This window comes from Beta vulgaris, chromosome 8, assembly GCF_026745355.1.
Source record: "Beta vulgaris subsp. vulgaris cultivar EL10 chromosome 8, EL10.2, whole genome shotgun sequence".
NCBI lineage: Eukaryota > Viridiplantae > Streptophyta > Magnoliopsida > Caryophyllales > Amaranthaceae > Beta > Beta vulgaris.
Window position 1 is genome coordinate 56,852,232 of NC_079209.1, and position 24,637 is coordinate 56,876,868.

The 24,637-nt window shown below is 33.5% G+C and overlaps 2 protein-coding genes across 2 annotated transcripts; one reads left to right on the forward strand and one right to left on the reverse strand.

Annotated features, from left to right (window-relative positions):
• Positions 1–1,689: 1,689 nt before the first annotated feature.
• Positions 1,690–2,562, reverse strand: LOC104902076 (auxin-binding protein ABP19a). The gene is given in 2 exon segments (XM_010689741.4): positions 1,690–1,988; positions 1,991–2,562. Coding segments are annotated over 2 exon segments (627 nt in total). The 5' UTR covers positions 2,478–2,562; the 3' UTR covers positions 1,690–1,848.
• Positions 2,563–9,881: 7,319 nt separating this feature from the next.
• Positions 9,882–11,537, forward strand: LOC104902077 (expansin-A11). Its single transcript, XM_010689742.4, has 3 exons — positions 9,882–10,133; positions 10,352–10,673; positions 10,881–11,537. Exons 1-3 carry the CDS (start codon positions 9,992–9,994, stop codon positions 11,188–11,190), a joined length of 774 nt encoding a protein of 257 aa, XP_010688044.2. The 5' UTR covers positions 9,882–9,991; the 3' UTR covers positions 11,191–11,537.
• Positions 11,538–24,637: the final 13,100 nt, after the last annotated feature.

Genomic DNA, 24,637 nt, shown 5'->3' on the forward strand with positions numbered 1-24,637 from the left:
TTTGAATTTTCAATTAAATGTTAAATTAAGGAGAATAATTTCCTTTTATTACCTACATGTGAAAAAAAATGTATTCAAAAATTAAATTGATAATATAACTTAATTGACACGATTAGAAGAAAAAAAATTAAAACTTGAATTTCATATTAATAATTATACTCATAATATTTCAAAACCTAAAGTTGATTATTTTTCGGTAATCTCTATTATATAAATCAAACTCTTTTCGACGATAGAATCTAATGCATATATTTCTTTCTCTCGATAATATATATGAATAATGACGAATAAATAACTAATAAAACCAGTGAAACATTAATTTAAGAAAAATATAGTAAAAAGTTAACAATAATTATAAATGTATTTTCGAATCAAATTTTTATAACACTGATGAATAATTAATTGAGAAAAACAAAATCATTAATAGAATATGCATGCATAGCGTGCAAAAAATGCTAGTATTATATAAGTCAGGGAGGGGGGTATGGTGTCCCTAATGAAATATTTTTTTTATCCTTAGCTAAATATATATACTTAATTGGATATTCAAATGTTGTATAATTATATCCTTTCCTAATTTAAAGATGGGTCAAAAATTTCAATAATAAACGACTTGCGTGGACCCGGTTCACACTAAAAATAGTGTGGACCAGGTCCAGGCACGTGACCTGTTATATCACTTTAACATACACTAACTATATCATTATAAAATACACTATATCACTTTAACACACCCTATATCACTTTAACATACACTATATCACTTTAACATACACTATATCACTTTTAACATACACTATATTACTTTAACATACACTATATCATTTTAACATACACTATATCACTTTAACACAATCTATATCACTTTAACACACACTATATCACTGTAACATATATACACTATATCATTGTAACATATACTATATCATTGTAACATACACTATATCACTTTAACATACACTATATCATTTTAACATACACTATATCATTTTAACATACACTATATCACTTTAACATACACTATATCACTGTAACATACACTATATCATTTTAATATACACTATATCATTTTAACATACACTATATCACTGTAACATACACTATATCATTTTAATATACACTATATCATTTTAACATACACTATATCATATCAATATACACTATCATAAACTCACGTGATATGGATCGGGTGCACACTAATTAGTGTGCACCGGGTTCATATTAATTATTTTTTTAATAACCTAAATAAGCATTAACAAAGTAACTTGACATAATGACAAAAATGGTTACGTAATACAAAAAATTACAAATTTAATTTGACTACAAAACATTACATTTAAATGTTTATCTCGATATTTAAAAACTTTATAAGATTACAGTAATTTGTATAACAATAATTATAAATCACATTTTTATAATTATATTTTGATGAAATTACATCGCGTGCATAGAAGACTAGTTTTTAATACTTAAAGTTATGTGTTGCCAAATGTGTCAAGAAAATGTTTTAAGTATTTAAAAACATGTGAAGTTTTCTTTTTTGGTACCTAGAAATCTAATACATATTAGGAAAAGGTATCAATCTTCCGCAAATATTCTAAAAAAGTATGTGCAAGTGCAACTTTGAATTTCAGAAGGCAGCAATTTATGTATTGAATATTTGAAACAATCGAAGTCGACAACACAATGTTCAAATGGACGGCTATAGGCTATATTTACTCTTTGATGATACAGCTATATATGCTCTTACGCATTTATCATACAGAAAAATAACCACCAACATTGCTAGAAAGAGATTATTATTAGTTTATTACAGATGAAATGTGAATTAGATATCTAATTAACCATTTAATTAGTGCCACCAAAGAGATTCTTGAGCTTTTTTACTTGTGCAGGATCAAGCAAAGTGATCTTCTGAACCAAATCCGAGGGCATGTTGTTTCGAAAGAGAGCAGTGTCAATTAATTGAACACCAGGATTCTCATTGAAAAGGTTGCATACGCAAGAACTGGGGTTGATCCTACATTTATCGCGAAATGGATTAATGTTGGTGGGAAGATCATGATGTCTCCCTTATTTAGAGTTTTATAGAATGGGGTGTTGAATGAGTCGATAAATCCTGCAACTATCGTTCCTTCTATTAAGGTGAATAATTCCGGCACACGATGGGTGTGGATCGGGAAATATCCACCTACTTCCATATCTACTCGTACTATAGAAAGGCCCATACCATTTAAACCCGGGAATTGAGCAGTGAATGCATTATTTCCACCGAATTTGAAAAGGTTTGTAGTGTTAGCTCCAACTCTCAAACCAGAATAAACAAAATCATCTACCGTGACCTTTGCAGGATCCTTACATGCGTACCCGGCCGGTCCACTTGGTAGACTTAGATCTCCAACACAATAATTGGAAACGGTGTTAGCAAAAGAGAGAGAAATTAGTAGAGAAAGGGTGAGGAAGATAGGAAAAATCATCTTTGGAATTTCAGTTAATTAGAGTTGGCTAGTTGTATATGGGAAATGCTAACGAGTAACAAAGGGTGTTTGATAATGTTTTTGGTTAATTAGCTTGCATTTTCTTCAAGGGGTTTAGCTAGCCTTTTATAGTGGTTGATAAAAAAAATCATGTGCGATCCTTTTCCCATTATACTCCTTTAGTAATTTTATTTTTTTTATTACTAATTGATGCTTATTTTAATGTTCCAAAATATGATTTACTTGACTTATATGACAAAGGCTAAATATTAAATTAGCTATCTAAATATGAAATAACAGTAAAATTTTAACATTATTTCATGTGAACATTAATCTCTATTCTATATGGGAAGAGGAGTAGGACACCAAAATATTAGAAACCCCATTTTACCCTCATTACATTTCTATTTTAACTACTTACTTTAATTTAAAAATAAAAAAGAAAACTTCCTAATTAATTTTTTTTTTTTTAAATATTACAAAAAGAAAATCATCAACAATTCAAATATACCTAATTGATAAGATATAATTAACAATTAATTTAATTTTCAACATTCCCGAAAAAAAAAAATTCTACGTATTTTCGCACGCATCGCGTGCACATAAAAACTAGTGGATAGAATTGTAACCTAATCTGATTTAAATCAAAATCAAAATCTAATCTAATCTAATATGAACTAAATCAAAATTAAAATTAAAATTAAAATCAAAATCAAGATCATATCATACCATATCTATCTATCTATATAATACTATAAAGTAATAAGATTTTGCTTAGTTGTCATTTGTCAAAAACAAGTTAAATTTGCTGATTTAATAGCCTTTTGCCAAGCAATTCATAAGCTACTATATACATGATTTAGTGCCATAAATATAATTGCAATGAGATCTTGCTGATTTGGGAAAATATATCAAGAAGGATATTTCTTATTTACATGAAGGTTAACACATGTGCAATAAGGAATTTCGACAAATTTCATGAGTTAGAATTTCGGTAACTAATCTATCTACTGCCATCTATATCAATAAGGATTCTCTTATTTGGGTAACTAATCTATATATGTATATAATAAGTCACCGTTAATTACAGAATCATGTATATTTTTAAGCCAATTTGCAATAAGGAGTTTCGGCAAGTATCATGATTTAGAATTTCGATAAGTAAAGAATATATTTGTGATTTGAAAATCACTACTATTATGCATGATTAATCTCTACATATATATATAGAACATTAGTCAATATATATTATTTTCATGAGTTGTAAAACTATATTGTAGATGGTTCTCATTTTGAAGCATATTTCAAGCACTCGTAATATCTCTATATTTTCCGGTCAAAAAAAAAAAAGCACTCGTAAAAAATGATAATGTTTTGAATTAGGTAGCAAAAGTTATATTCAATTTACATAATGTAATAATTTAGGTTGTTTATTCAAAACTAAACGTAAATTTCTCCCTATTCAAAACTCCTTTTATATATTTAAATATGTGCAGAACTCTATTTTTCATTATATTTAAAATAAAAATTAATGACATGACAATCCTACGTGGTAGTCTCTATTCATAAGTTGTAGAACTATATTGTATATAGATCTTATTTCGAAGCATAATTCGAGCAATATTTAATGATACAAAAATTATAATATTCCGAATTACGTAGTACAAGGTGACTGATTTTAAGTCATGGGCTCATGGCCCATGGGAGTGCACTAATATATCTATCTATTTACAAGGCCTCTAAATACTTAACCTTTTAAGCCGTTGCCTCTAAATAATAACTTTTGAAGGTTCAAGATGCTGGGCCAATTAACTGAAACATTGAAGCCCGGTTAGGCTAAACTCAGTTTAGCCCAAGTTTATTGGTCCTCAACAAAGATCCATTTCCTGATTATTGGGCCAAATTGTTATAAAATATTCTGACACAATAATGTTGGGTTGTCCTACTAGTCCATATATATTTTTGGATTATAAACCTATTATAAAGAGTTTGGGCCCACAACCGTCAAAATGCATTGTATCTAAATAAATATATTAAAATGTGTGCATAAATAAGAAACTGTGCCACGTGGCGCTCTCCCTATGGAGTTTTAGTTCACATAATCTATGTACAATAAAAAAATTTAGAAATTGCATAGTATAGAGGTTTGATCCCAAGAGCTCAAGTACATATACTAAATTCTTAACCACTAGACTAAGGTGTATTTAGTGTTATTATCATAAAGTATTATATTAATAAATGAAATTTTTTTATTACTCGGAGCATAGCTCGAGCCTAATAACTAATTTGACATTTAATATAGGGGAAAAGAAGAAGTGTGAGTATAAGTTTGAAAAGGCTAAATTCAATGTTTTTTAAGAAAAACAAGTTGGATAATTAATTAATCAATAAGAATTAAGAAGTCGCAGGTAAGAGAAGATAAATCACTCAATCAAACATTATTATACGACATTGTTGCCATTAATATATTTGACTTTGACTTCACTTAGTTGTTAGTTACTTGCTGATTAAAAGCCAATGATGAAGCATCAACTTGTTGTTTTGTACGTAGTGGAGTACTTGGTTTTGCATTGACTAAAAAAAGTGTTACGGATGTTGAATTTTAACGCGAAAAAACATGCGCATAATGTGGAAAGACAGATGATCAATGTTAGATTAATAACCTCCTTAGCGTGACTAACCTATATTTTTAATTAACGGTTGATCGTAAAATAGGCAGTTTATACAGGCAAATGTCAAGCTATCAACTAACTTTGCACCCAAAATAATTCCGTCCATAATTGAGGTGATCGAGTACGAGTAGTGACATTACATCTCACATCGTATCCTTGAGATCGAGGGATCAAACCTTGTGGAGCTCATTTGGGGAATCCTCCTTGGCTTATTCTTCCCTCAAGTAAACCCCATTCATCTTAATTTAAAGAAAAAATTTCATCCATAATTGTATCTTGTAATCAAAATACTCTTGGACAATTTTTTATAAAGTCTTGCCTATTTGCTCTGCCGACTGCATAGTACATCTCCCATGCTCATCTTTGACTGGTAACATATTTCATTAGCCAACATTAGGCTTTAGTGAAAAAAAAAACGAAAAATTATATATTCAATAATTACACGTCAAGATGAATTTAACAAGATATCACAAGATTATATTATTTTAAATATAATAACCATTAAACATGATTAAACTTTTCAAACTTTGACTAAAATATTCTAAATGTCAAGTGAGAAAGATAAAAAAAAATACAGAGGAGTACTTTTCATGTAAAGTTTTTAATGATTGTTTATGGTTAAGCTAAGACATAATACATCTTCTCAACTTTTGCCTTTTTCCCGTGGTTTAATCCAAATATGATTAAATCGAAGGTAGTTGATCAATAGATTAGAGGATGCAAATACTTGTTTATAAAAAATGTGTTGTACCTCACAATTGTTAAATTTTATTATGTAATTTTGTGAGATTAAGCATGTTTAATTTACAAGAGATATTGATTTGAAAATTGGTGAAGTTATTATTGAATAAATGATTGAGATCACAAAATCAATAATGCAGTTCCAAGTTTATCTATATATGTATAATCAAGAAATTTTGAGTTAGTTGGTTTCCAATGATTTATTTGATACTCCATCAAATGTTATTTACTTGAATTTAGTCAAACAATAAATGTGTATGAATGTACTCGTTTATGGAGTTAGTATAGACAAAGAGGTTCCGTCTTAAAATTAATTGACAATAGAAGGAGCAACTTCTCAAGTTTATTAAATTGCTTATTCTTCTTTTCACGTTAATTCAATATTGAAACAATATCTATACATATATATTAAAAGGCGTGCGTAACAACGTCGATGCGCCACGTGGCACCCTCTTCCTCCTGCCACAACGTCGATGCACCACGTGGCACTCTCCTCCTCTTGCCACCAGAATTTTGCCACGTGTCTGTCAACCAACAAAGTCAAGTGGTCATTATTTAAAAAATAAATATGCTAAAGCCTGAGCTCGAACCCCAGACCTTATGTAAGGGTTTTCAAAGAATCACCATCTCATCTAACATCTCTTAGTGATCCATGTTTCAAAAAATAAATATGCTAAAGCCTGGGCTCGAACCCCTGACCTTATGTAAGGGTTTTCAAAGAATCACCATCTCATCTAGCATCTCTTAGTGATCCATGTTTCCAAAAAATTAAAAATATGTGTTGTAATTAGTTAATGCTATTAAACATATCCATTGCATCCTTAAAAATAAATAAATTTGCATGTTCAGTAAAATTAATTATGTATGGTATAAAGTTTGATCCCGAGACCTCAAGTACATATACTAAAGTCTTAACCACTAGGCTAAGTTGTATTTATGGTTATTATCATAAAGTATTATATTAATAAATGATTTTTTTTCTTACCCGGGGAATAGCCCAGGCCTAATAACTAGTTATAACTCACAAAAAGTGGGTTGTTCACGAGATCGCAAACTCGCAAGAAGTACCTAGTTGAAGCTTGCAACTTGGTTATAAACTTATAACGACCTACTAAAAATGTACTTCAATACAAATCCCTCTAGATTAACGTTGAAGAAAAGCTCAACATATACAATTATTAGCACATGCCATAATACTTGTTGATATTGTTTTTGTAGGCGGGCCATAATGCATGTTGATTAGGTCATTGGTGACTGAAAATTATATTGCAAGATATCTTAATTAACTTCTTATATAATCACCAACTCCTATATATCCAATTATTATATTATAGGAATATATTAGATAATTCATTTTATTTAATATTTATGTTTACTAATCACCGTAAATTTAGGAATGATAGGCAGTGGGGTACGTACAAGTTAGACAAACTATATTTTTGGCACGACTTAGTACGTATCAATTTGCAACGTATTATGAAGGTTTTTAATAATGGATAAACACCAAGTACAGTTTGCTAGCGTAGAATATAGAGTTTGATGAATGAAATTTACTATCATTTATGAGCATGATATGTCGCGACTCACAAGGCGGCCTTCAAGAGTAAGCACTACATGACATACCAATTACCATAACATGAATACATTCACATACTTTATGGATTTGAATTCAATGGCCCCTAGTTTCAACTTTCGAGCATGTTGTATGGTACGAACTTTGTACCCCAATTCACATTAAACTCTTTTTAGAGATGTTTTTATTTCGAATTGAGGTAATTAATGTCCTTTTTTTGGACCGAATTAGATTGAATTGAACCGAAGTAAAATTGTGAGGAGAAGTAAGGCTTTATTTGGATACACATTTAAGTCACCTTAAATGGGTAGATGCTAAAAGTTTAAGTCACCTAAAATAAAAATTTCGTGTTTGGGGTAAAAACTTAGACAGAATCTATACAAATATATTAAAAGGCGTGCGAAAACAAGAAACTGTGCCACGTGGCACTCACCCTAGGAAGTTTTAGTTCATGTAATCCATGTACAATAAAAAAATTAAGAAAATGATTGCATAATATAAGGTTTGATCCCGAGACCTCAAGTACATATACTAAAGTTTTAACCACTAGGCTAAGTTGTATTTAATGTTATTATCATAAAGTATTATATTAATAAATGAAATTTTTCCTTATGCGCGGCATAGCCCGGGCCTAATAACTAGTTTAAGCTCAAAAATTGACTGAAATTGAGTTGTTATCAAATATAGTATCTTAGTTTAAGGTGTTGAAAATTTTCAGCTCATTTCAACTACCTTATCAGTTTCCGCTTTATTTCATTTTATATTTCCATACATAGCCTAATTGAATTGGACTAAACTGAGAAACTATGCCCAAAAGAACATAGCCTAAAACCATACTCTTTTAAGTTGAAATTTGTTAGATTGAACTAAATAACAAAAACAATAATAACTTATGAGCGTTATATGATGGACTCATATGGCGGCCTTCAAGAGATCATGCTACAAGACATACCATAACCATGAATACATATTGTATGGATCCGAATTGAACGGCCCCTCGTTTCAAGCATGTTGTATTTTATGAACTTTAAAGTGTAACTTGTAGGAAATACATCGTAAAGATGTCATTTTTTCCCTTAGAATATAAGGTAATTAGGGCAGTGTTCTTTTGAGTTTAAATTTGCTGAATTGAGCTAAATCCAAATACAAAAATATAAGATTATTAATTATTGTAAAGATTAGTACTCGTTTATCTGAGTTTGCTTCTTCTAGTGCTTCAATTTCTAGGTAACCTTAGGCCAAAAGTAGCCCAAAAATCTTCAAAAGTTTCGGACCATTTTTTCTTTGTTTAATGCAATTTTACTTGTGAATTTGGTTTTTAATAATCTACACGTTATATGTATATTTTGTCTAAGTTTTTTTTTAATCTCCCTTATATAAAGCAATTAGTAGTCACTTTGTTTAGACTTCTGATTAATCTAGTATAATTAATTGTTTTTTTATGAGAATATATATGAATTTAATAGAAATATCATATTTTCTTCTCAAAGTAGTTGAATAAAATAAATGTCAAACTTTAAAATTACAATAGATCGATATACTCTTCTCACTAAAACTTGTATCAAACAACAACTTAAAAAAAGGCATAAAGACTTGTCAAATCTAAAACACAATGATTGTAATTTATTAAAAAAAATTATTTGAAATTATCAAAAAAATTAAAATTATTTGATCCAATATAGTAATATGCATGTATTAATTATTATCGTAGATATCATAAAACATAAACTCGTAAAAATCAATATTAATTTGAGAAATATAAGTCAGCTAATAAAACCTTTTTGGAATACCTCCAAGCTCAGTAATTTGCAGAGATTATCCTTACGTAAAATTATTTAGAAAACTAACTATATCATATAAAATTAAACTAAACTATCTTTGCCTGCAAACCCGGATCGGGTTGACCTGTGCAAGGTTTAGGTCCGATTAGGGCGTCTTCTGTTTACCTTAAAAAAAATTAAACTAACTCAATAAATGGTGATTATATCATACAAACGAAAACTGAATACATCATATGATTTTTGGTGCAATTAATTATTGTAAATCCGAGCCGTTCAAGTTTTTTTAATGTATTCAATAGATTTAGCTTTTATCGTAGATATCATATGAGGTAAATTAGTAAAATGATGAAGTATTAAATTTGAAAAAATAAGTCATCTAATATAACCTATTTGGAATACCTCCAAACTCAGAATTTTGCAAAGATTATCCTTACGTAGGATTATTTAGAAATGATACTTCAACTTGGAGTATGACTTTATTAATTCTTTAAACTTTTGTAGTTCTTCATTTCAAATGATTTTATATTTATTCTCTCTCCTACCACTACATTTCTTCCATGTGAGGTAGTTGCAAAGGATTAGAAATTTGAGAACTACACGCCTACTCCTTGTGTATATAAGGAAGCGTTACTTCAACATTTATTTCAGCAAATACAACAACAATCTCTAATCCAAACCTCTTCAATCTTCATAATTCTAAGCTATTTCCTCAACTTCTTTAATTTCTCTTCTGCTTAGAAAAAAAAAATGAACAAAACAACTTTAGCTCTAGTTACTACTCTTCTAGGATTATGTTTCCTTAACATTACTGTTCAAGCCTTTGTGGCTTCTAGATGGCAAAGGGCTCATGCCACGTTCTATGGCGGTAGCGACGCTTCTGGAACTATGGGTACGTGTTAAATATCTATGTCATTAGTAATTTAGTTGTGAACGTGTATATGTCACATAAACTAGTCATATTTATTTTATCGACTGTCTAAGTTTTCAAAAACTAATTTCTAGTTCAAAAAACACGATAACACAATCCATAAACAATCACTATGCTGAAGTGATCGATGATATTAATCGAAGAGACATAGGACTGAATCTATCTTTATTGCTATGCAGGAGGAGCTTGTGGGTACGGTAACCTGTACTCAACTGGGTATGGGACTAGCACCGCGGCTCTAAGTACTGCATTATTCAACAATGGTGCTTCATGTGGGCAATGCTACAGGATCATGTGTGACTATAAGACAGATCCTAAGTGGTGCAGGAAGGGAGGCTCGGTCACTATTACCGCGACTAACTTCTGCCCTCCTAATTATGCATTGCCAAACAATGCTGGAGGCTGGTGCAACCCTCCTCGCCAACACTTCGACATGGCTCAACCTATTTGGGAGAAGATTGGCATCTACAGAGGTGGAATCATTCCTGTCCTGTTTCAAAGGTTACAATTTATAACATACATCTGACTCTTCAATTAATCTGTCATTATTACTCCCTCCGGCCTTTATTAGTTTACCTGTACTCCTGAAGCTCTGTGCAAAAGAAAGGGTAAACTAATAGAGATCGGAGGGAGTATATGATATGTCCACTAGAAATTTGGAAGTGTATAAACTGTAAACTGTATTCTGATTTTTTAATTTTGTAACAGGGTTTCTTGCATAAAGAGAGGGGGAGTAAGATTTACTATCAATGGAAGGGACTACTTTGAGCTTGTATTGATCAGCAATGTAGGTGGTGCAGGATCAATCAAATCTGTTTCGATCAAAGGATCGAAAACGAACTGGATGTCGATGTCTAGGAACTGGGGGGCTAACTGGCAGTCATTGGCTTACCTTAATGGACAAACACTCTCCTTCAAAGTCACTACTACTGATGGCCAAACACAAACATTTAACAACATAATTCCTGGTAATTGGAGGTTTGGACAAACGTTTTCGAGTCGTTTACAGTTCAAGTAACATGATGAGGCGCCTGCAGGCTGCAGCTGCGTGCTTGCAGTACAGTGTACTGTCAACTGGTGTGGGTTTAGGCCAGGATTATGATAGGCAGAGGTGTGCATATTCATTGAAGCAGCCCGCCAAATCTATCATTTATAATAACATAGTCCATACTGTGGCTTAATAGGAAGCAACAACTATAATTACTTTGTTGTTTTCACCACCCTATACATTATACATACATATCTTTTGTAATTTCTTTTGGTTTGTTTTGTGTCATTAGTGTCAGTGAATTCATGTGATATCTGAATTCAACACTACCCTGTCTATGTTACCACAAAGTTTAATGGAAAACATACTTTTAACTACCCTTGTTTATTTGAAGTCTACTGAGCTTGATTTAACGCTTTTTAATATTGAACTAGTTATTAAGTCCAGGTTATGTCCCGGGTAAGAAAAATTTTCATTTATTAATATTATACTTTGATATGATAACACTAAATAAAACTTGATCTAGTGGTTAAACCTTTGCAATTTAATTCAAACTCTTTTAGGATATATTAGACTAATATGAGAATATAATCACAACTAAGGATGACAACCTCCACACCCGCACTCTCATAAAATTTCGATCCATATCCCTGCCCCACCACCCATTGCAGGGATATTCCAAACCCATACCGCCCCACCATCGTTGGGGGAAATTTCATACCTATCCTAACCCCACTACTCGCATGGATAATCGCACCCGCTTCATACCAGTATCATACCCAATTTATACCAGCAACTATCCTCCCTAATTTGCCAAATCTACCGTCGCAAAATAAAATTATTAATAATATAAGTATATAAATTGGATTTTAATAATAGATATTCTACTTTATAATATGTTTCTAATAGAGAGTAAGGTATGAGATGAATGAGAAGCATGATGGGCGAGGATGGGGTGGGTATGCATAAAAACACACGTGCTCCACCATTTATCGCGGGTACGATTTTCATCCCATCTCTGCCCCATCCCCACTAGGCCACTAAACCTAGACCAATTCTCGCCCAATTCTACTTGACCTGCACCACTGCCATCCCTAATCACAACATATAACACACCAATAGTAGCTCACCAAACTACGGGTTTAGAAACCTAAAATATTAATACCTTTGCAAATAACTCAACGATTACTTTGGTTTTTAACAGCCAAGAAACAGAGAATGAGAAACAGAGCAACGATCAACAAAGCAGCAACAACACCCGCAACACAGTCCAACAGAGTGCGGTGGTGAAGGGCATAGGATAAAGAGAGCGAAGAGATGGTTTTTCTTAATTTGTTGTTCTATTTCTGAAAACTGATATGCTGTTTGTTTGGGGATTGATTGAGAACTGACAAGAGACGAATTTGAGGAGTAATAACTAATAAGACTTCCAAAGTTCCTAGCTTGAGTAAATAATCTTCTTTCCAAGTTTCAAAAGTTATTATTAAGAACCTAAAGTTAGATATTAGTTATAGTTGTGTTAATAAAATAAGTCTAGGTCCTTTATGATTAAAATATATTTAAATTTTATGTCCTAAATTATAAGAAAATTAGTTCACAAATTTTTATATAAGGCAGGCCACACCTTGAACAAATGGTGTGGCCTGCTAATAAAAGGCCCAAGTTAAGTTTTATAATGAAGCTCACATCCCCTAAAAAAAGCCCAAGCGTAAAATTCGTTTTCGGAGGGGTTACTTTTTGTAACAGGAGTTACTTTTGAATCCGTTTTCAAAGAGGTTACTTTTCATAACAGGGGTTACTTTTGTTGAATCTATGTTTTTTTTTCTTCTAATTTTTAAATGTTACTTTTAGTGAAACTAAGGGTTACTTTTTTGAATGCTAAGCGGTTACTTTACTGAAATCGGAGATTACTTTTTGTAATGATAAGGCGTTACTTTTACGGAAAGTATGGGTTACATTTGTAATTATAAGGGGTTACTTTTACTGAAATTAGGGGTTACTTTTTAATTATAAGGGATTACTTTTGTAATTATAAGGTGTTACTTTTATTGAAACTAAGAGTTACTTCTTACGCCATAACCACCACCACCACCACCTTCATTATCCTCCTTTTCTCTCTCCTCAGCTCCACCGTCGATTCTACCTCCATCATCCTCGATCATCATTGTTCACCTCTTCTACTCCCCCTTCACTGTACCCCCACCCTGATTCCTCCCACCTCTGTCTCTCTCCGCCTCCTCCCTCTTCCTCATCCTCTCTCTCTCCTCGCCTCCTCCGCCTCCTTACCAATCGACACCACCTAACTTCACATGACGACGATGAAGTGATCGATGTTAAGTAGGGTATGCTGGAGCCAAGACCATCACAGCTTTAATGGCGAAAGAAGCTGATGAGGAGAGAGAAAAATGGAAAATGGAGAGAGATAACTCGCTAGATCTCATTGCATTAACTTCCGCCAAAAACTCATCCTCCGTCAAGTTTCCGACACCAATCGCCGGCGAATTTCCAGAATTAGTGGAGAGCGACTGTGATTGCGATTGCGTCCGCCATGGATGAAGTGGTTGTTGACGCAGATGATGATGATGATGATGATGAAGAAGTTAAAGATTTGAGGAAGGAGGAAGGAGGAGGAGGGAGGAGGGAGGAACGAAGGAGATGGGGATGGCTAGTGATGCGCGTAGCCGCACGATTTCCTAATGGTATGGCCTGCGTTACAGAAAACAGACTGAAATTAGTTTTATATGAATGATATGCTTGTGAAAGCATATAAAATTATTAATATATAAAAAAGATAGAAATATGTTTATTTTAGTTTTTTTATTAAATAATAGAGAAAACCCTTAAAAAGGTGTTACTAATTAAAAGAAGGGTGAAACTTGAAGGAATTTTCACACTTTTCTAGTTTTTAGATTAAGCGGTGATATGTAATCTTTGATTCATAAAATTGGCATTAATGTATATCCCTTTGTTTGTTTTCTTTATCCCAAATTTCAAAGTCTCCTATATAACTTCATCTCGACCCTATTACTAACTGTTTATATGTAGGGTGTTTCGGTATGAAATAAATGAGTTGGAGTGAACTGTTATCCTTCGAGTATGTAAATCGGTTGGATATCAGGCAAGATAGAACACGTAAACTAACCTCGAAGGTTTATCCGAGGAACGCTCCTCTGATGCTTAAGTCAGTAAAGGGTAATAACCAGTATATCTCAGGTAAAATATAATAGTATATGTCCATGTACCTTATGATTCAGATCAAGGGTATTTATATGAGCCGACAATGTCTTTGTTAGATAGGACTCTGCTCCTATTGGTTGGATACAATTCTATCCTTTTCAATACTTATCTTCAGGCCCATAGGCGCATTAGATAAACACTGGATCAGACCTAGGCCCATCTGAGAATGACCCAAGTTAGGAGTACTGTCAACGTATCCAAATAAAGCCGGTATGACATAGTCAACGGCTCTTTTGTACATGAATTGACCATGACGGTCTTTAACGGTTCCTCAAGACCGGTATGGAACTTAGTCATCCCCCATACATAGAGTCTTATATGATTCATCTCAATGAGTACTTTAATAATATTAATTTTTTAATTTTTTTGTACATATATTAAGAATCAAAGATGTGCATTGGTAAATGTGTAAGTCAAATTAGAAACATCACAGGGGTACTATAAAGACTAAAGAGTTAACAATTTAAAATTTTCTAAAAGACTAAAGAATAAAAAAATCATACAATTTTCTCACTTGTTTAACAAAAAGGGAGGAAATCAATTATATTTCAGATATCTACCAAAAAGTTATCATCATGCAATAGGAACAAAATCATTTAAATGTAAAAGGATCTATAATAAATATATATATTATAGATGTTAACATTTGATTTTTTAACAATCTTTAATAATACACGTACATCTTTGCCCATTAAAAATTTGATATATAAATGTTTAGTGGTTAAGACTTTAATATACAAGTTTGAAGTCACGGGATCAAATCTTAGCTTATATACATACATTTCCTTTTTCTTTTTCTTTTTCTTTTTCTTTTTTTTAATAAATTGTATTTTGATTACATGGCTAAAACATTTTAAGGAAGAGTGTCACGTGGCAGCGTTGTTCCTTGTGTAGGAATGACTTTTAATAGAAGTATAATAGTATATATAGATAAGATCCCTTTTGATTTTTTGTAATATATATATTAATGTGAAATAATTTGGTGGATTTTAAAGCAAAAGAAATAATCAAGGTAGCAGTAATAATCCACAAGTATATAAAGAGACAAGCTATAACATTTCACTCACGTCTCTTGATCATACAATAGTTGATAACTAAACCATATCTTACATAATTTTTAAAGTATGGCTGGAAAGACACCAATTATACCTCTCATGCTAGTGCTACTAGTCATTCATATTTTTTCTGGTGGTAAGTGTTGAAATTAATACTCTCTCTGTTTTATACTATATATTGCTTATATTTTTTTTAAGTGTCTCAAAATATTGTTTTTTTTTTAATTCACATTATTTTCTTAAATTGCCAAAACTTTATTAGAAATTTTTTCCTAGGAGCTTATTGAACTTATTTTCTGTCATTTACCATTACAATTATTAGATCTTGTTGAATTTAGTGCGAAACTTTTGCCATGTTATCGAAAATAGTACAATTTTAATAGAAAATAAAACATATTTTTTGTTGAAAATAATACTTAAACAAACATTTGTTGAAGTAGATCATTTGTTATTCGAAAATGTAATAAATTTAATAGCTGCACCACATACACTGGGAGCAAAGAAAATTTTCCAACTTGTTTAATTACATTCTACTACTCACGTATACAATGATAACTACTTTTATCTATTTTTTTTTAAATTTTGCTTTTGATATCCGGAACTGAATTACAACTTTAAGCACATTTGGATCATGCATTGCATGCATGCTTAAAACTCCATGGAGAATATAATATTGGGTTCGAGTTTTTCTTTTTTGTTCTTGAGCTTTTGGGGCAATTAAAAAAAACTGGTTGAAACTTCATGCATTTCTTGAGTGTTCTACTATGCATACTTAATTCTCATTATATCCTATATCACTTTTAATTAAAGCCATTGGTTCACAAAATTAATACTCCTCTGTTCCTGAATAGATTTCTCATTTCTCCAATGTGCGTTTTGTATGTAAATATCTTTATTATATATTAACAAAAATTATAATAATAAGATCCCGGATGACTATTACTTTTATATTGGAATATTTTTTATAAGTTTTTTTTAATCTATGAATAGTGCTCAAATTAGAATGAGAAATGGACGGAGTAAGTATTCTTTATTTGTAGTTTTGTGTTTTGTAAAAAGTTCGAAAAGTATGTAATGACTTATGTTTGATTTTCGATGTGCCTAAACATTTTGGACTCTATATGATCTAGTAATTCTATAAATTTCAATTTCTCATTTGTAGATTTTATATGAGAATATTTCTAAGATCAGTCAAAGCAAAATAAATTATCTATATGTTAGATTTGAATAGTTTCAATCAATTTATATGAACAATTTCTTGTGTTTGAATGCAGATGTTGGTGCTATGAATCTAAGATCCAATAAAGTACTGCTTCCTCAAATTGTTGCTGGTACAGGAGTAGGTCCCTCTTGCCATAAACAGATGGATAATTGTACAAAAGAAGCATGTGTGGATTACTGTGGTGTGAACACGGCGAAGAATTCCTATTGCGTCTATAAATTATGTTGTTGCGAGGAGGGATCATGAACGGGTTGAACCATTAGCAATATTTATAAGTTTTACATCCATGTTTAATAAATTGTGATTCTGGACCATATATAATTCACATAATGGTTCCAAGTTTATGGAATAATTTACGGTTTTTTCACCATATATCTATGACAATTTTTTTTGTACTGTATGTCTTCGTAAGTTTTCAAATTCACAATATATCCTCCACTTTTCAAAAAATACATCAACTTGCGCTAATAAAAAAATTATTCACCAAATATCCCACTTTTTTCAAAATTCACCATATACTCCTGACCTTTAAAAAAATTCACTAAATACCCCTAACCTTTAAAAGAATTACCCAAAATACCCTTTTGGCTAACGGACGTTAGTCCTCCATTACCTAATTAACGCTAAAAAATTCTAATTAACCCTAAAAACCTAATAAATCCTAAAAACTATAATTAACCTAAAAATCTAAGTAACCATAACCCACTAGGGGAAAAAAAAAGGAAGGACTGCGCAGGAAGGGCTGCACTTTTTCAACAAGCGCAGCCCTACTAGTGAAGGGATGCGCTTTTCTTCAAAAACGCAACCCTACATAACAGAAGGGCTACGCCTTTGAAGAAAAGTGCAGCCCTTATGTTATGTAGGGTTGCGCTTTTGAAGAAAAGCGCAGCCCTTCTTAAAAAAAATTGAAATAAAAAATTCGCGGGCTTCAAATATTAAGCGGGCTTCAAATATTAAGCGGGCTTCAAATATACCTCCTTCTCTCTCCTCTCTCACGTCCCTCCTCCCTTTTCCTCCTTCTCTCTCCTCTCTCACGTCCCTCCTCCCTTTCCTCCTTCTCTCTCATCCTCTCTTCTCTCTCAAAAACTCCCAGAAACGTGACAAAAAGCCTGAAATGATTTGCACTGATCATGCCGACGGAGTTCGATTGCCTATTGTGATACCTTTTCGGAAGCGGATCAGGCCAATGAGTCAAACTCACCGCTATGCCGTGATGTATAGGCTTTTTAAGCCATCCGAGTTCGTTTAAGGCTCGAAATAGGCATTTTAAGTATCTCCGAATTTTATTATTTCCTTAATTATTATGTATTAGGGTTTTGTTTTACGTATTTAAACATTATTAGGTCAATGTTTGGAGGCAGTTTTGACTTTTCAGATCTATAATTTCTAAATCTTTGTTTTGATTAATGTTCTTGTATTTTCAGATCTATAATTTCTTCTCTTCTGTATATTAGTTTTTGTTCCTTTTTTTTCATTTCTTTCGTTCTTTTTTTTTTTTTTTTTTTTTTTTGGGTTTAGTTGCATTGTAGAATTCTCTATGTGATAACATTTTTTGATTTCTTGTTTTAGTTTTAGTTTTCCTGACCATATTTCCTATTTCCCTTTTGGATTTGGATGGTTTACTTTAAAGTTTAATGCAAATGTTAAAATTCAGAAAATGTGAGATTAATATATGAGTAAAAAAATGTCAAAAAAATTTTTTTTTTTTTTTTTTGGTAGGAAGGGCTGCGCTTTTTAGGTAAAAGCGCATCCCTTCTAGCTTAGAAGGGTTGCGCTTTTACCTAAAAAGCACAGCCCTTCTAAGCTTGAAGGGCTGCGCTTTTAACTAAAAAAGCCCTACTTAAAAAGTGAAGGGTTGCTGTCAAAAAGCGCAGCCCTAAGGGCCTTTTTTAGCGCAGCCCTTCTTTATTTTTCCACTAGTGACCCAACCCCCCAGCCCGCATCCCCCCTTGCATTAGCTAGTCCCTCCCCGTCGAATTCCCCATAATCACACAGCCCCCCCGTCGAATCTTTCACAACTCAAATCCCTCCCCGTCGAATCCCCCACAACTGCACCTCCTCCCTCGCATCAGCTAGTCCTTCGCTTACAAATCAGTCGCTCCCCCTCCCTCAATCGCTCCCCTTCCCCCTCCCTCATTCGCTCCCGTGAAATGGCTCGGTTTCTTCGACAATAATGGCGTCGACTGATTTCGGATCTACTACGCCGACGAGAGTAAGTGAGGACCTGCGTAGGGGTTGTCGGAGAGTTGGGAGGGGGACTGCGTGGCTGCTGCGGGGGAGGGGTTGGGTTGGGGTTGGGTTGGGTGATGGGGATGATGGGTCTAGGGTTGGAGGAGGCTGGTGTTAGGTTAGGGAGATAGAGATTTAGGGTTTTTAGGGTTAATTAGGTTTAATTAGGGTTTTTAAGGTTAATTAGAGTTTTCTAGGATTAATGACTAATAGAGTTAACCGCTATTAGTCATTAAGGGAATCTGGTGAATTTTTTCAAAGGTCAGGGCCCAGGGTATCTAGTGAATTCGAAAAAGGTTGGGGTATTTGGTGAATAAATTTTTTTGTCAGGGGTATTTGGTGAAATAACCTTTTTTTTATAATTAATAGTTGCATTTTATTAATTATTCATCAAGAGGTAAAAACCTAAACCTAGGACTAGGTATCCCACCCTTTAAGATAAGAACTTTTATAGTGCAAGCACACCTAGTAGAGGGGAGATTTTTAATTCCATCAAAAATACAACCAGTTCAAGCAAAACATTCGACAACAAGATTACATGGGGCTAAAACTCATAGCAATTACTTAGGAAATATAAAGGAAAAGGAGACTAAAGCCAAACTATAAATGCGTCCCTTCAAGATAATCCTTGCTTGGCTAAAGAGTCAGCCACATAGTTTGAAGCCCTGCCTTTGTGAGTGATTAGTATATTCTGTAGGTTCTTCCTTGCGTGCCTTATGAAGTTGAGATGAAAACTCACATTCCAGGGTCCCCCCTCATCATAATTTCACCAAGAGACAACATTAAAGGAATCAGATTCAATGGTAAGGTGAGATTGACGAAGCTGGCTACTAGACAAGGAGATTGAGATGACACGGTGGATTGCAAGAACTTTCGCGCATTTCATCTCCATTGATGGAAGGTGAAGAGAATTGGCATTGAAATAGACCTCCATCGTTCCGGATAACTCCCCCTATTGCAAACCTCGAAGTGAGAGAGTGGACGAAGGCGTCCACGATCCATTTTAAGGAACCATGGGGGGGACCATATATCAGGAGGTGGGGCTGCTGTAGACCGAGGGCAGAGCAGTGAGCAACCATCCTATTTAAGGCAAGATGGGTTTCGTTGGATGTCAACCGGATAGGAAGGGAAGGGGACGTTCCATCCTGTGATCCCCCACCCAAGTCTCAGGAGAATCATCTATTGGGTGTGGGAGATTGAGTTGGTCTTGCCATTGAAAATTCTATAGTTCAGTTCCTTCCATATCAACCACACTATAATGAAGAAGATGGCAACCCAAACTTTTTTGAAGAATTTGTTGGTGAAAGGTGAGTGCCATTTATCAAAAGCATCTCGAATGTGATGGGGATGAACCCATTTACACTTCCAAAGATGAAGCCAAAAATCCCATAGTTGTGAGGAAAAGGAGCAGTGTAACAAGATGGTCAATTCCATTTGGGGAGGAGTTGCACAACACACAAATATCTTTCAATGGTGAAAGAATACCCATCTTGACAAGTCTACTTCTAGTGTTTATTCGTCCCAAAAGAGTCGTCCACACAAAAATTTCAATTCGGTGAGGCACAAGGCCCCGCCAAATGCCTCGAATATCATCACCATGATGGCCATGAGAGGCCTTTGAAAAGTTCTAATGAGAATGATTTTGTGGAGAAAGTACTTGTTTTGTGAAAAGACCTTCCAAGGGAGTCCTTGCAATTTGCAGTAAGTGAAAACTTGGGTAAGACACATGAGGAGATTTTCTTTTTCCTCTCGTCACGGGTCCTTAGAGGACGGGACCAAGAAAAGTGCCACGACCACATGAGTCCGTCCCAAAAACCGTACAAGGCCACAGTGGCTAGTTGATCAACAACCAACAAAAAGATGCGAGGGAATCGGAGTTTCACCGGTAAATCATCCAACCAAAGATCGTGCCAGAAGAGTGTAGTAGAACCATCACCCACTATTTATGGATACCCTTAACTGCTATAGCTTTTGCCACTGGGGTAGCAAGGAGAGAGGCACAAATGCCACGCCAAAAGGCCCACCTTTCTTGGGAATTTTGAGTTCACAGATAGTAAAGGAGGGTGAGGAATTGTATTTTTCTTGAATGAGTTGGCTCCATAACGGAGATGAGTCATTAAAGTATTTCCATACCCATTAAGGATGCCAATACTTAGACCACCCAATTCCTTGGGGAGTTCCACAATATGCCATGCAACAAGGAAAGTGCTTTTTTTTTTTTATCCAAGTCTCCACTCCAAAGAAAACGTCTTTGGATGCTAGAGAGCTTCTCAATTACCCCTTTTGGGACGGGGAAAAGAGACATGAAGTAGAGAAGGAGGTTTGATAGGGAGGATTTAATGAGAGTCACCCTACCTCTAATCGACAAGAGCTTACCTTTCCACGTTTCAAGTTTCTTTTGCATTGTTTCAACAATAGGATCCCAACTTTTGATTCGATCGGGATATATCACCACCGATTGGCAATCCAAGATATGTGAAAGGAAGGTGGCCTACTTTGCATAAAAGCGCATTAGAAGCATGATCGAGCCAAGCATAAATTTACATGTAAACCGGAAAAACAAGGTGAAAGAGAATAAGAGTCATCTTAATGTTTTGAAGATACTCAACTTTTGGTCGGAAAAATTATAATAATGTCATCAACATATTGAAGATGAGTGAGTTCTGCACCATCATGACTGAGTTTGAATCCTTCACATAAATCGAAAACAAGGTAACGAGAATCAAAACGTCAACCCCATAGTTGAAAATTTGAAATGTGGAGCTCTAATTGAATGTGCAACTACATTTCCAACTCTCCTTTCATATCAATCAATCTCTATGGCAAGATAAGTTTCTATGACAATTCCTTTTGGACACTCCCACAATAAATTATTTTTATATTTTAGTAAATTCTATTTTATATTACTAGTAATTGAGATTAAAATACTTAAAGATTGAGACTCACTCTATGTTGAAAACATTAATCTGAATTGTGTTGCATGAAAACGTAAGTCGATTACTTACCAGGTTCAAAACCAATAGTTAATAGTGTAATTTGAACAGGCAATACAAATATGATAAGTCTAGGGATGGAAATGAGACGAGGCCACTCGCAAGCAACTCGAGATCGACTCGGTCAAAGCTCGACTCGAGATGTTGGTGAGTCCAGTTGAGCAACTTGATACTCGACTCAAAAACTCGTGAGAAGCTCGAATACCTAATTTTTAATAGCAAAATACCTAAACTCAACTTTTTTTCTACCTTATTGTTGCTTTTAACATGAGACACTTGCATGCTACTTGAAATCTAGTCGGTCAAAGCTCGTTTCCGTCAAAACTCGGACAGAACTCGGTCAAAACTTAACTCGAGTGAGCTCGATTCAACTCAAACTCGACTCGAATGCTAATGTGTCGAGTCGACTCGAATCGAGTCGAGCTAGTTCAAACTCAAACTCAATTCCCATCATTGCCACCCCTAATGACAACTCATTTTCATAGAAAATTATACTCACCTGTTCCAAAATTTTGATACGTTACCTTCTTCGCGGTCTCGAAGACACACACCTTTGTAAATAGATGCATTTGGCCGTGGAATAGTTTAGTCAAATTTCAATGTAGCCCCACAACGTAGGTCCGCGCAGAGTGTTGTGCGAAAGCCATGGCTCATGCACCGAATAAAGCTTAGACTCGTTACTTCCACTTCTCATCTACAAACGAGAATTCCAGCAATTTACAATCATGGGTATCAAAGTAAGTCACCCCACATTGAGAAAATACACTCTTTTTCAATCTAATTTCATCTCATCCTCGTACTTTCTTGGGATAAATTTGATCATTCTTTTCTTTTTGGGTGCAAAATTTGATGATTCTTTTTTTGGGTGCTAAATTTGATGATTTTTTTTTTTGGGTGCAAAATTTGATGATTCTTTTTTGGGTGCAAAATTTGATGATTCTGCAACTTATGAAATCCACTAGCATTATAGTATCTAATTTGTGATGGGTATTCATAAATTTAGGGGTTGTCGCGTTTGTAGTGTGACAACATTGTTAGTGTCTCGCCAATTACCTGTTTGATGAAATGCCCAAAAGAAAGTTATATAATTATTGTATTTCTTGTTTTGCTTTTTCTGGAATTTAACAAGTGCCCCAGTAATCCCTTTTTTTAGCCCCAACAAAAATAAGTTCACTTGTCATTTATCCATTGTAGTTTGCTGGTGTAAATTCTAGTTTGGATTTATGCAAGAAACATGTTTATTTTTTTCTTGTTCTTATGATGTCTATATGGAAAAGTTTAAAAGAATGAAATTTTAGTCATTTGTTGATATCAATTATTCAGACACAAAGAATGCCATTTTCTTAATGATGTCCCACATTAGAGATAGATAATGCACTACATCATTATAAAGAAAGTGAATCACTATATATTGCCCTATATTTTCCAAGTATTTCTCTAATTACATGATTGTTGCATTCTTTGCTATGTGCTATAAGCACCACTCATTTTTTTTTTTTTTTTTGGTGGGGGAGAGATGAGAGGTTAGGGTTGTTTCATGAGCTGTGCGGCTCCGTTTGGTAGGGCGTAAAACGTTTTCCTCTATTTTCAGTTTTACATTGTTTGGTTGGCAAAAGAGTGTAAAACGATTTTTTCCGTAGGGTAAAATTACTCTCACAATGATGGAAAACCATTTTCCCTTAAAAATGAAGGGAAAATTGTTTTCCTTATCTCTCTTATACATTCCACTCACTACCTTGTTACTTTCCCTTTCATTTTCCTTTCATTTCATCATTTTTTCTTACATAGAACCAAACAACGGAAAACTAATTTTGAAATTGTGTTTTACATTGTAAATTGTTTTCCATGAAAATCATTTTATACTTAAAATGTTTTACGCCCTACCAAACGGAGCCTTAATCACGGTTATTTGCATTTGATGTAAATCAAGTGGCAAAAGTATCGATATTGCAACATCAACAAATATGAAGTCAATTAGTAAAAGTATGCAATAATATTTCACCATAAATTATTATAATAGACGGTCTAATTTTAATATAAAATTAGACAATCGAAGCCTACATCTAACAAGTCCATTTCATTTCTTTCTAACCTAACACTATTTCTACGTATCTTGCACCATCCTAGTCGTCCATTCTCTTCTCTTCCTTTGTTTCCCTTTGAATATCGAATTACAACAAACAATTTTCAAAAATAGTTTGACAGTCTTACAAAATAGATTAAACTATTTACTAAATAGATTAAATCAGTCACTAAATGAATTAAAATATGTTAAAACTGAATAGATTAAGCTGACCACTAAATAAATTAAAATGGTCATTAAATAGATTAAAGTAGTCACTATATTAAGAAAGATGTTTCATTCTCTTCTTACTATTGAGCTTGGGCCGCGCCTACTTTTAAATTAAAAGTAAATGGTCTCTTACAAGACCAACCGATATTTCACAACTATGCAATCAAGTAGATTAAGGTATGCGGTCAACAAGTTTATGTAGATAATAGTAAAAGTGTCGAATCAACTTTATCTTTTTCCCTTTTTTACTCATCTATCTCTGCACCTTTTACTACAAGTTTGCCCCTTGATTTGCAATCGAGGTGATTCACTTGGACTTTCTCGTCTTTACATGTGAGACGTTAAATTTTGTGGGTAAAAAGGAGGATGAAATGATGAGTCCGTAGTTGAGTGAAAGGAACAAAAAAAAAAAGACTTGAGAGTTGAGACACTTGAATGAAAAGGACAA

What these genes read in the sequence shown, in the direction of transcription:
- LOC104902077 (XM_010689742.4), top strand. Translation starts at nt 9,992, where the DNA reads ATGAACAAAACAACTTTAGCTCTAGTTACTACTCTTCTAGGATTATGT. An exon ending in CGACGCTTCTGGAACTATGG is followed by an intron (nt 10,134 to 10,351) that starts GTACGTGTTAAA and finishes ATTGCTATGCAG; the next exon opens with GAGGAGCTTGTGGGTACGGT. An exon ending in ATTCCTGTCCTGTTTCAAAG is followed by an intron (nt 10,674 to 10,880) that starts GTTACAATTTAT and finishes ATTTTGTAACAG; the next exon opens with GGTTTCTTGCATAAAGAGAG.